The 14,504-nt window shown below is 30.9% G+C and overlaps 1 protein-coding gene and 1 long non-coding RNA gene across 3 annotated transcripts in view; one reads left to right on the top strand and one right to left on the bottom strand.

The window, feature by feature from the left end:
* Positions 1-3,548: 3,548 nt before the first annotated feature.
* LOC144837392 (uncharacterized) overlaps positions 3,549-14,504 on the top strand; it is a 34,086-nt gene continuing 23,130 nt past the window's right edge. The window contains exons 1-2 of one of the 2 annotated variants that reach the window (XR_013611469.1): positions 3,549-3,592; positions 14,095-14,263. This is a non-coding gene — a long non-coding RNA (uncharacterized LOC144837392). Of the gene's footprint in view, positions 3,593-3,875; positions 4,009-14,094; positions 14,264-14,504 lie in introns of those variants that run through there. The other variant, XR_013611470.1, reaches the window with a different exon arrangement.
* LOC144837391 (T-cell leukemia homeobox protein 3-like) lies at positions 3,746-14,504 on the bottom strand. The gene is made up of 3 exons (XM_078692463.1): positions 14,073-14,504; positions 9,543-9,759; positions 3,746-3,980 (listed from the first exon to the last, which is right to left on the bottom strand). Exons 1-3 carry the CDS (start codon positions 14,425-14,427, stop codon positions 3,746-3,748), a joined length of 807 nt encoding a protein of 268 aa, XP_078548589.1. The 5' UTR covers positions 14,428-14,504.

Raw genomic sequence — 14,504 nt, 5'->3', positions numbered from 1 at the left:
TCTGTAGCGTTCCATACACGAGGAAACACGTTATGTTTTAACGAGTAAAGATCTGAAATCGAATAGATTGTATCAAATCGAATTTTAACGCCTTAGTAGATTATCAACAATCAAATCACAATGAGTAATTGCTATAGTTATCTGAGTACCAAATGAATAACCTATCTCCATCATATACCGTTATATTACGTATAAGGCTCCATGGGTACTTTAGCCATTTAATGTAACGATAGATTTATTACATTAATTTTTAAAAAGAAATAATTATTTTAATTGATATAGACAATGTAAAGAACCTTGCGACTTTTTATTGGAATTAAAAAAAAAAGTACAGTTTTAAATGCTAATAGAAAATGATAATTAACTAGTATTATTACATTAATGTTTAATTTTAATTTATAATGTTTAAACTACAAATTCAGACTCAATTAGCGATTGATGCATCGAGTCTCGCGCGCACAGACATCATCATCATCGGAACAACGGTGAACAACAGTGAGAGAGCATTGATTCGATAAATTACTCTTTTGTGAATAAGTTATTTTCTAGATAATCATTTCAATAAAAAGAAATAAACGAAATAGCGGGTAATGACGAGTCTTATTTTTTTTCTAATAAGCGATTCGCATCATTGAATATAATTTAATTTGAATACAATTTGGCTATAAAGAATCGCACCTGTCTTCGATTCATTACCGTATAGTTTACAGCATAATGCTCTGTTAATACCGTTTCATCTTCAGACGAATTGACTCTTTATTGAGACAGTATTGGTTATCATCAAATGTGCAAGACTTTATCTGCATTAAGCTTTTAATGAATCAGCATCAATATAGTTGATACAAAAGAAAATTTGTATTGATCACTATGAATATTCGTCATAATCATCGTCATGGTCGTCGTCATCATCATCATCGTCATCGTAATCATCGTCATGGTCGTCATCAACATCATCGTAATCTTCGTCATCGTAATCATCGTCATCATTGTTATCGTCATCATCAGCATCGTTGTCATATCATCGTTGTCATCAGCATCATCGTTGTCATCATCATCGTCATAGTCGTCATAATCATCATCATCATCATCAGCATCGTTATCATCATCATCGTTGTCATCATCATCGTCATAGTCGTCATAGGCCTAATCATCATCATCATCATCATCGTTGTAATCATCGTTGTTATCATCTTCGTCGTCATCATCATCATCATCATCGTCGTTGTAATCATCGTCATCATCTTCGTCGTCATCATCATCATCGTCGTCATCATCATCATCATCATCGTTGTAATCATCGTTGTCATCATCTTCGTCGTCATCATCATCATCATCATCGTTGTAATCATCGTTGTCATCATCGTCGTCATCATCATCATCATCATCGTCAATTTCCCAGAATAATATTTTACGAAAGTACCGTCTCATGAAAGAGCGTTAATCAACGACTCGACATAAAATAACGTTTATACATCTTTATTATCATTTTATTGAATTAAACTTATTTACAAAATTGTATCGACGTCACTATTTGAAACACTAACACACGAAGGAGTAATTGATACTTGAATAATTTGAATAATGGTTATAACATGATATTATAATAAAGAAATACCGTACTAAAATTAGATATAATTGCACATTTTATATTTTTAGAAGAAACAAATATTTCATACCATACAAAATACGGTAATATAATTAAACGATTATTGGGTGGGGGTAGTTTATATAAAAAAATAATCAATGTATTTACACGTGATATATTATACTAATTTCAATAAAAGTTCTTGATAAGTTACATTATTTGAATTGATGCTCCGATTAAGGCCGGTTCACACTGAACAATTCAGTGTGAACCGGCCTTTAATACAGTTAAACCACGCGCCAGTATTAGTTCGTCTGACGCGCGAGTTTAAACGTTGATAAAATAGCATGATGGTCGACTTTACGCGCGCATCTGTCCGCCGTGTTGTGTATCCATCTGAACAAAACAGAAATATAATAAATAACTCATCATCCCAAAATTCGAATAAAGATAAAGACGATTCATTTTGTGCGTGTGCGATATACCAAGGTCAAGTTAAGACCCTCATGCGAGTGTTTTTAAACCGAACCCTGTCATTTAGCCCATAACTAGGCCAATATACTAAACCTTTGATTTATTTCTTACAATTTTATTTGATCCGTTGAATCTATTTCTTCTAATCACTGAATAAATCTGTCATCAGAAAGATTTTTCTTTGTGAGATTTTCTCTCAAAGTGCACATAGCTTGCTCACAAAATAAACATCAACAACGATAAATTTGTAACCTTAAACTAACCTTAAGCAAAAATAGTAGAAAGTACTACTGAACGATTCCCAATCATGTATTTCAAACGTTGTGTATTATAAAATCAATATACTGCATGAAAAAATATGGCCTATAATTACCGTAAAACAGTCCCATATTTAGTCTGAGGCATTGTACAACGTAAATTATTTCGTAAATAAATAAAAAGAGAGAATGAAGTCGTTGTTCACGTAAACGTATTTGGTGAATTATTTGCTGTCTTCAGTGACACGTTGGAGACGTGTAACCATACAGAGGTCCAACTCATCCTAAATATCGTTTGAATTATTTACTGTCTTCAGTGACTCGTTGGAGACGTGTAACATACAGAGGTCCAACTCATCCTAAATATCCTTTGAATTATTGTTAAACGATGGGGCTTTAACTTCCTTCATGTTTAAACAAAGCGTAATGGCATTGAACTATTAGAGACCTACTAAATATCAAGTCAGTTAATGAAAAATGGTATATTCAAAAAGAAAAAATCTCCCACCCTGGTTCCATTATTATTGTACACATTCATTTTTGTTGAAGTTAAAACAAGAAATTACAATATAGGTGGATTTTTCCCAAAAGAATGTTGCAAAATTAATTAATTTTTTTAGGTACAGCGTCGCATTTTATCAGTTTCAGCAATTACTTCACAAACTTAAAATTGCGTATTTGAGAAGAAAAATACGTTTCAACTGAAAATATTGCTCATATAGGATAACATTTGTAAAGTTCTTTATCTTATACTCACTTTAATTTTACAAGAAAGTGTAAATGGTAAATATTTACAGTAGTGGCATAATACCAGTGGATAGCGCCAGTCAGGGGCGGATCCGGGATTTATGGGGGGAGGGGTTGGGGTGGAGCCATATATAATTATATATACTTTATTCAAGGGTTTTGATCCTCCTAGATTCGCTAGATTCGCCCCCTGGCAGTATATAGGCATTTGAAACACCCAACACATTATTTACAGACAATATGATAATTATTCTACATATTTCAGCTAGTTCAGTATAATATATATTACATGTATATTAAAATGCTGGAATTTTTATATTTTATAGGAATGCCTTATTTGGAAATAATTGTGAGAGGAATGCTGAACAAGTAAACCATAGACTTGCGTTGGTTTGAATAGTTTTTGAAAAGTTTACTATTTAGCACCTGCTCAATTATTACGTAACGTATGACGTCATTTACCCGGAAGAAAGTCCATCCATTCAAAGCGTAACACCACCATACCAACGAAGGAAGAATCCAGTCTTGAGTAAGTAAAAAAGAAACACTGGTAGAAATCGAACAATTTCTCAATCCATTAGGCTTAGGCCCTAATGAATTATAGTTTATAAAAACCATTATTGTCACTTTTGTCATATTCAAAGTTCACTATAATATTATGTGTAATAAGCCTAGTACATTTTCACGTTGACGGGGATGATGGTGGCGAACAGGACATTTCAGCAGCCGATGTCTTCACCGGTTCACTACTCCACGGTTGGATACTTTGTAACGCGTTTAAGGAACTGTTGTGAACGCAAACTGCGTCACCTGTAGAGGGCTCCTGTAACTGTTTAATCATTGCTTCATGTTGGAGATTAAAGACAAAACGTGCTGCTGCTTGTCGTTCAGCTTCCCGTTCCTCTGCTGTCTGACGTCTAAAAAAAGAACAAAATAATATTATTGGTAAGAAAATAAACAATATTGAATTAAACAAATAAGTTTACAAAATTAATTATACTGTACATTAACCCATCCTTTGGGTGGGACATATTGCGTGTGTGAGATGAACGAGAAAAATATAGGTGGTAACGGTAGATCTCGCTATTCAAGGGACATCTCTATAGAGGACATTGTTTGGTTTATGTCCCACTAATATAGAGGTTCCTGTTGGCCTAGCCTACCTACTTGCCATAATTCACTTTAAAATCCAAATCAGTTTAAAAGCAAATAATAATCTAACGAAGGAAGAAAGATACGCGAGGGACAGTTGTTTAACTTGGATTGTATTGTGTTCCAAATGTTAAATTGATATTGTATCTTGAACTATGGTGATTCCTTGTCGTCTTATTAGCCAAAGGGTATATCATCATCCGATAGATTACCTATTCAATCAAGACTACAATACAAAATCAAACGATACGATTTCTAAAAATTGTTTGAAATTAAAATAATGAGCGAAAATACAAGTCACTATTAAGAATAGAGGGTAAGAAGAACAAGACAAAAATCGGTACACACACATCTGCGACAGATGCGCGCGTTTCCTGAATAGAGGACAGACTATCAATCTCACAAACCATCCTTCAGAATGGCGCCAAAAGTGAGCTTCAGATAAGTCAAAAGTCAAAGAAATACGTTCCTTCGGGCAAAACTTTTTTTGACAAATTCAACTTCCGAAACATTTACAAATCAGGTGTTATGTACCTCAGAACGTTCTTAACCCCATTACTGATATCAAAAGCTGCTTTCAATTAACATATTAACATTGATTTCTAGGCCTGTTGAATACTGGCGCCTTATACATCAATTTGTTGAGCACAAAGGGCTTTGTGATTGACTCAGAACGGTTGAAGATACCCGTGTTAGGCTCTGTAAATCAATACGACTTGGGGCTACATTTCTTTTGGATTGATATCAAAAATAAAAACAGATAAGCCTTAAGAGAAACAGCGAATCATACTTTTATCAAATAGATTCATTTATCTGATGGGAAATTCGACCACTGTGTTTAAACAGATTGTACACCTGCCTGGTATTTGAATAAACGACTCAATGTTACAGGCCTAGCCTAAATGTTCAATCGAAAAGTTAGTTTTTATTACCAAAAAAAAAGTTTCGCTGAATCTGTTTCCCTGAAAACAAACTAAATATTTATTTTTTCTACTTCTTTTCACGAAAACATGAACAATAAAGATGAATAGGCCATTTTTTTGCAGAAAGTGCATTTCTGCAATATTGCAGAAAGTGCATTTCTGCAGAAAAAATAATAAAAAAACAATTATATTACTTATAAAAAGACAAAATTAACGGTAATATTTAACAATCTTGTCTGACAGACATTGGTCTAACTTTCGATTGACTATTTTTTACTTAGAAAATATGTTTTTTCAGGTAAATATTATTTTTTTGATACAATTTTTGATCAAAGTGAATAACTAATACGTGACGTTAAAATGGCATATTCTAAAAATATTGTTTTCTTTCATGGACACATTTCTTGTGTGAACAGAGGCCTAACTGTAAATTCAATAAACTCCTGCAGACGTATTTGACGTTTGGACGCAATTGTTTGTTTATAATTGACTATCGGCGAATTTACACGTAACTTAAATTTAATTAATTTTAATAACAACACATCAGTGTGAACACAGTGATTGCTCACATATTTGTAGACAATTACTTCCAACGTACAATTTAATTACAACTTATCAGTGTAAACGCAATCTTGTTCACATATTTGTAGACGGTTACTTCTAAAGTACAATTTAATTACAACTTATCAGTGTAAACGCAATCTTGTTCACATATTTGTAGATGATTAGTGTAAACGCAAGATTTGTTCTTGTAATTGTACACGTAGCTAATAACATCTTTGATGATATATATTAATAACTCGTGTACATTATACTACATTCTACGGCATGATTGCTATTTGATTAAGACATCTACGTTAATTTACTATTTATGTGTAAAAGAAGCAACTCGTCGGAGACTGCTAATTCATCGCTATACATTGGGGATGCATTTGCTTGAAAATCTCTGCTCTATTAGAATCTCATTATAAGTAAAATTCCCATGTGTACCGTATTCATCTTAGTTGAGAATTGGATTGTCGTGAGGCGTTTCAGTGCTGGGATGCGCACCACCGGTTACCATATCTCTATCAAGAGAGGATCATGTTAAGTTGACGCTATAATGATTAAGACAAAAATATATAGAAAACACCACTTCCAATTTTGTAAGGATCACTTTAAAATTGACGTGATAAATTCTAAATTTTAACCGGTAATACGTTTAGATTTGTTGTAAATCAGTTTTAGAATATTTCAGATAAGAATTTGTTTAAGATTATGATTGCGTGCATAAAAAGGGGGCGACGCAGTGTTGACGCGTTTAATGACGCGCGTATTCTTAAAAGTATGACACTACCAGTCATCATAAACAAAATCACGTGCGTGTCAATAATTGTGTCACATGATCATTAAGTTGCTTAATAATGACGCAGTTATGATTAAGCAAGCTAAAATTACCAAAGTGCCAATGCCTTACAACAGTGTAACGACATTCTTAATTAATTTTGATTTTGATTTAACTTTAAAAAACAACACAATCTATAAATAGATCGTTAATTATAGATAATCGCCAAAGGCTTATTTCTCAAGTTTTTTAAAAATTAATCAAGGAGTGTTATTATATAATGACATATATTATTTAATGACATATGATTTATATAGAAATTAAACCTTTGCAATGAAGGTAATGTGAATACGAATTACCATAGTTTAAATATTCGGAAATATTCAATTGGACATAAACAATATTAATTAAAGTTCCATTTCTTCAAATTAAAAGATAATTATTAAATTAATCAACACGATTGATAATTATTGACGTACCGGTATCAGTGATACTTCAAAGAGATGAACTTTACGCGCGCGTACACCGTAACATTTTTATCAGCTTTTAAACGCGCCTAAAACGCGCGTGTAAAATGATGCAACTTAAGATGTCATCTTCATTATAACAATTTATTTCAATTATATTTTTCATTGTAGTCATATGCCTATAGCTATATATAAATTCATGTTTCAAATGTTTTCATTTCGACAAAAAATGATCGTATAAATCTAACGTCAACTCAATAATAAGTCTGTAGTGATTAAGTCAACTTAGCGACAAGATCAATTGTATTTAAAGTGTTTAAATCACGTTCACATTCCACCTGCTATTCTCTATCAACTGTAAAGTTTATAATTACCTTTGTTTTCTTTATTAGTTGATGATTTGTAATTTATTCAGTTTAAGATGTAATTATAGACAGCAATTAGATTAACAACGAGGTAAGGCATCTATCACATGGACGTTTCAAAGCACAAGTCTGCTGAAACTTGATCAAAAGCAATTAAACTTATAAAATTAACGCTGGGAAAAAAGCGACAAATCCAGAGAAAAAAAATCAGAGACGTCGATAACACAACATTTAAAACGAGTTGGATTTCACTATCTTCATAGAAAACATATTATAAATATAGACACAGTTAAAGTGATATTTTGTACCTATTTATTTAAGTTTCTATTTTTACGGACTTAAATAAAAAAAACTGTAGGGCTATCGAATAATAAAAAACGAACTATTTTATGCAAATTAAATTTATATACATTTCTATTTTTACGGATTAGATTTTTTAAAAATACTAAACTGTATCGAATAAAAAAAAATTGGACTATTTTATGCAAATTAAATTTATATACATTTCTATTTTTACGGACTTTAGATTTTTTTTAAATACTGAACTGTATCGAATAAACAAAAATTTGACTATTTTATGCAAATTTAATTTATATATTAAACATAATTATGCATATATACATAATATATTAAAGTAGATAAATGTATTAAACGTAATAATGATTGCGATAATTAAAGGTTTATCGCAAATAGCTTGATATATCGCGAGAAATGTTATTGCACAATGCATGATGGGAAGGAATTGTAAACAACAACACATCCCGTAAAACGCAACGCGCGTACTTCATCCCATCATGCTTTGCGACGCTATTTGCGATAAACCCAATTAGAACATTGTAAAAGATGTATACTGTTATTGTTCTATTTTGTGTATTGTATCTGTTATGAGGGTTCCAAATGATCAGCAATTGCTGGATGGATCACCCTCTTTAAATATGTTTCAAATAAAATAAATAAATAAATAAAATATGCCTACACTACAGTTCAAACATCACTTATTAGGAGTTTGTTTGGGTTATGTTGTCCACCACGTGGATTCGGTGTTTTTGACGAATTTATGGTTATTTATATTCCCAGTTCGTTAATTTTTCTTTTTCACTTTATTTTACCTTTTTTGTTACTTTAAAAATCGTAAAAATGCTTTTACCAAAATGGTGAATAGTTTCTGAAGTTCTTAATTAAAAGTTGTGTAAAATATAGGTCAACATATTGTAATTTTCAATATTTCAATCGTGTGTAGGCCTATTTTATATTTTTTAAATAAGCTATTATAAAATTTCATCGATACTTTGAGGAAAATGTTGGAATTTTCTGAAGTTATACTAACTAGAGTGCGTGGAAAGGAACTGGCCACCCTGGCCAAAGCTTAGTACAATGAGCTCCTAACAGCTCATTCCCCTACGTTCAGAATAAACACGGAATTCTCACCTTATACTAATGTCAACATGCACATTTTTTTTAATTAATTAGATATTTAAGCTATATATTATGTTTACAGTTTTAAAATGTCAAATTCGCTTAAGCTCCCGTTATTTTGGTTTTCAATTAACACAGCTCATTCGTGGGATCGCTTCAATACAACGATTAGGCCGTCCTGATGATGCATGCTGTACATTAGAGGTTAGTGCGGTTATACTCATGATTAAACATGAGTTCATTAGGTCTATATTCAACCGTTAAAGATATATTGTCCCCCTAACATTTTTGTTTTCAAATTTATTGTTGGATATGCCATTTTAATGCCACGTAATAGTTATTCACTTTGACCAAAAACTGGATCGAAAAAAAAATATTTACCTGAAAAAAATGTAATTTCAAGCAAAAAATACTTTAAATTGTCTGTCAGACAATGTTTTTTGGTTCAAATTAACCATTTCTTTTGTCTTTTTTATAAGTGAAATAATTTGAGATAAACTCCGTAAATTCAGACATGGTATTTTTTAAATATATATTTCAAGCTGGAGAAAAACTATTACATTCTAGCTTTGAAATATTTAATTAAATTTAAGACCGATTTCTTATTCAACCTAGGTTGATAATTTGGCTCTATCCTGATTGATATTCCATTAATACAGTGAGGCGAAAATGTCAAAAGGTTTCCTACTTTCTAGGAGTTTTATCAGATAATCTATATTGTTTTGACAACTCTTGTAACATGACCACGGTGCTGATTTTGCCATTTTCCCCGCTAACTTTTCTTAAACGAATAGTTAAACACAAAACCGATTGTAAAATATCATTAGCCTACCTCCATTTCGTTCTTCTATTTTGGAACCATGTTTTCACTTGTGCATCTGTCATTTTCAAAGCCTTTGCTAGCGATGCTCTCTCCGCCGATGCAAGGTACTTCTGCCGGTGAAAACGCTTCTCTAACTCGCAGATCTGAAGCCTAGAGAATGAAGTACGTGGCTTTTTTCTTTTTGGTGGTGTCCTGTTTTGATACGGATGTCCTATCCGACGAGTTACTGTGGTTAAAAGAAAATATACTGCTTAACGGTAGATAATTCACAAATTGTTTTTCAAATTTATTTTAAAACAAATGAATATTTTACTCTTGAAATAAAACAAAACAAAAAACAATCGATTACGTATAGAATCTAAAATGTAGGCCTACATCCGGAAGCAAATACATTAAAAAATATATAGGCTTGAACACCGTATTTGGCCTATACCAAGCAACACTTCAAATACGTATTTATAAGGTATATTTATGGTCTACGGGTCTTTTTGATTTTTTTTGGTTTTATTCATTCATCATAATAGTATTTAATTCGTTACATTATACATCTATTTAAATACGATACTGGCCCTTGATAATATTTAGACAACAAATTATGATTTTAGTTCTCATACGACAATCCTGCTATCCGTTTATTATGATTGACGTAAGAAGTATTCCATTTAAATCAGAACGCAATAATATCGAAAAATGAATTTATTCATACGTCTTTAAATTTGAATAACTAAGAAACCAAGTCTCCATGTATATACTATCAACAGTTTAAAGCACCATTAAGGTCTGATACATCATCGTTATATCTACCAGGTCAATCGAAGTATCTCATTTTCAAATACAACACTTGGATAATAATGCTATTAAGAAGATAAAGTATAGAAAATTAGCTATTTATATTCATAGTCAATATACATAGTTGGAAATTCACAAGTTTAGCACTTTTAACTACGACTAAAGATCTCATTTAAGAGTCACATTAACAGCATTATTTAACAGGCTTTTTATGTCGAACTTAATCCAATAAAGCAAGAAGTAGATATTAACATGCTAAACGTTTTGCTGAAAAAGGTTTACATTTAGCTCGCGACCTATAGAGGAATAAACTCAACATAATGTGTATTATATATACACACCATGTATCTTATTTATTTATCTCTTTTGAGACGTGGAACCACCAGTTTCATTCAATCATATCAATAATGCTTTAAAGTTGGTTAATGAATACTTTTTTATCCCGCTGTTTCGTTTTTTCGTTATTTTCTTATATTTTCTCCTTTCGTTAATATAAATAAAACAATATTTGAATAGTAAAATGTGTATATTTATTTTATTTTATTTCTTAATTTTTGCAACAATGTTGTTGCTATCTTATTATTATTATTATCATTATTATTATTATAAAAAAATAAATAAAAAACTTGTTGAAAGTAATATTTGTATATTCTACGTTTTTCACATTCCATTTCCAATCTTTATTCTTTATCGCTATCATTCTCTATAAAGATGACTGGTGTAAGGCCTTCTGTGCGACTTTCGAACATGACACATTGCAAGATGCAATTTTAGGAAGTTGTGTTAATAAGTATAATATTGTATGTCCAAATACAAGAACATAGATTCACCAGGCATTACATGCTTTACGATTAATCAATTAACATAGGCTATTATTACAATATGAATATCTTATACTACTAAAATGAATACAATTAAAATTAATTTAATATTTTGATTTAACGTTTATAATCAAATTAGAATTCGTTTCGACACATCTTTCTCTATTACAATACAAGGTTTGTTTTGCTTATATTGGAAGTTAGAACGAAATCTGTTTCACCACATACCTGTTTTTGTGGTTTAGTTTTCCACCTTGATGTAACATTCTAAAATGGAACCTATGTTATGGTTGCATCTAATGCGGGGAGTTATAATCGTTATACGGACCATCTAACCCAAAGAAGAGACTCAACAGAAAAGGGAAAAGACTCAAAGAAAATTAACCCTTAATCCTAAATAATAGTGCCATGGTACAAAATGGTTATTACTCTTAGAGAAAATTGACTACCAAAACAAATCAATCCTTATTAATTATCTAAATCACTATCAAACCACTGATATATACCAAACTGCTTTTGTTCAAGTGCTTTGTCATTATACTGTAGGACTGCACATGTACGGTAGTGATGTGAAAGTTGATAACATTCGAAGTGCAGAACAACCATTAAGATGCAGCGTGGCACCAAGAGGCCACTTAAGCAGTAAACATATGGGTTGCAAAATAAATTAAGGGAATCAAAGACACAATATATGTCAGGAAAATCATAAACCTAAAACATTATTATCTTTGAATTATAACATCAGACAGTTTGTCCTAATTTGTAAACAATTTAAATTTACCAGGCACCAGGTGACAAGCTAATTTGCATAATGTAATCTTAGGCAGTTAAGGTTATATCTGGTAATAACCTCTGTGTATATTCGTATACATTATGTTTTCTTTCTTCATTCATTCATTATATTTGGTCAAAATCATTTTCAACATGTACACAAGACAACAAAATACACATAAAATGGAGTTAAAATTGTATAAAACTGCAATAAAACAATAAAAAGCAGAAAAGCGTGAGTTAAAATAATGAAAAAATACAGTCATAAAAGATTATAGTAAAAAATGTTGAAAAGGGTTTGAAATACATTAAAAATTGAATGTTTTTTTCAGAATAGTTTTTATTTTTAATTTATCAAACATGAAAAATACAATACCCTTTGAATGAATTACAAAAAATGTATTTCTAAAATTACAAATGATTTAAATTAATTATTTTATTTGTTTAGTTTACTAGAATAGTACAGTACAGAATAGTTCTATTAATATCAATTTGCACACAAACATGAAAACATAAAATAATACGAATTTATCTATGTTTGCAAAAAAAGTTACAAAATGATTCAAATTCATTATTTTATTTGTTTAGTTTACTACTAGTTTTATTTATGTATCAATTTGCACATAAAACAAGCATAAATAACAGGCCCATGATTATCCATTGTTTCTCATTAGGAAATATTTATTTACCATATATACAATTTTTGAATTGAACATTCGTTTTAAGTAACAACAATATTTAAAAAAATTAATTAACTTTTATTGTAAGTCTTAGTATAGAAAAATATAAGAAAATTATTGAAAAAAAGGACGTAATATGGAATACAAAGTGAATTTACAAGATTTGAAATGTTACTGATGAAGTTGATCAAATTAACAAAAATGTGATAAATGAAAATAATATGATTTTATGGTGAAAAATGATATTAATGTGAATAAAAGTGGTGTTTACGCCAAAAAGGAGAAAAAATGTATTTGGTTTAACGATTTGTATGTGCCTGATGCATTTTTTCAACGGTTCGTCCTGGTAGAATAGACTCAATTCATTATATCTGTATTATTTCACAAACGTTCAAATGCATATCTTCGCATTATCGTTACAAAGGCAACCGTTTTGTTACCATCACTTATCCAAACGATGTATTACATCGTGTTTATGACTTCCTAATCTCATTTGGCAAAATATGAAAGTAATGACAATTATTCTCATCGTAGTTTAGACATGTAAAGAAATTCTTTTATTAGGTATGTCCGAAATACAGAATAATAGACCGAAACTTGATGCAGTTTCTGGCCTAACTTCAACCTCATTGCATGGTTTAACGTACGGTTAGGCCCTTCATACGATATAGCGAATTGAGAGGTTAGCTCAGTAATAGTAATACCATGAACCAACATAAAATTTATGCACTGTTATTTTGTACTAATTGATTTGTTTACAACATTCTGATTACAAAACTCTGTAATTAATTTCGTTTTAAATGTTTGCCGAATGTTTTGTGCCAAGACATTATTTCAAATTTGTACATGAATCTAGAAATTAGAATTATACTGATTACATCGTGCATGGTAGCAACATGGTACCGTAGCATTTTAGAAAGGCACAATATAAAATATTTATTTAGGCCCTATTGTTTATTTAAATAGCATTTAAAACATTTAATTATCAAAACAATTTTATAGTTTACATCTGATAGAAGATCTATTTTTATTGATAACTATGCATGTGTCTATAGGCCTATATTAACACATATTGTTGTATTATGATACATCATCTTAATTAATAATTAAGAGAAGAAAATTAATTAAATAATGTGGTTTTCTTTGTTATTATAATAAACAATAAGGTCAAACACATTATTGGTATAACTAACAAACGTATTTTAATGAAATTAGCATTCAAATTTTATGTATTTAGGACCTACCTGGTACTACGTTACTATTTTATCTGTTAAAATTTATTCTTAGCAATGTTTGTTCCATAATGATTAAAATAATCTATATTTTGATATCGAGTATTTGTATAGGCCTACACCAAGCATGGAGGAATGATATGCTTCACTATAATGCTTTTAACCATAATATAAAATGCATGGTTATGAGTTGACATTTTTTTAACGATGTATTTTACACACTTAATTATTAAAATGTTAACGAACCTGTTAGTCTTTCTTTTGCTAGACGTCTACTTTCCATCCACGGGAAAACTGCAGGGAACGGGATCTGGAGGCTGGGAATGGGACGATGTGCAGGAACACGAATGACAGCGGCGGCACAGTTCAAAGCACTGGCACTAGATGAAGGTGGTGATAGGCCTAGACTGATCTGAGGTACATGGATAAACGAAAAGGTTGGTCTATTCAATCTGTTAACCATCTCTTCTTCCTCCTCCTTATATGCATCTGGTTTACTTAATATACTTTTAATGCTGAACGGTAGTTTATCTGCAGTTTTTATTTCCCCAGTTTGTGGGATATCGTCCGTTTCGTCGCTAGATTCGAACCGATCATCCATTTTCGTTCGACAAATTCCTTCCTTGTGTTTGAAAAAAAGTTATTTTGTGATTGTCGTATCTCCGTACATCAATCGAT

The sequence above is a fragment of the Antedon bifida genome, chromosome 3, assembly GCF_963402885.1.
Source record: "Antedon bifida chromosome 3, ecAntBifi1.1, whole genome shotgun sequence".
NCBI classification, from domain to species: Eukaryota; Metazoa; Echinodermata; class Crinoidea; order Comatulida; family Antedonidae; genus Antedon; species Antedon bifida.
The sequence above is the reverse complement of the archived record's forward strand: the minus strand, read 5'-3'. Positions and strand labels throughout refer to the sequence as shown.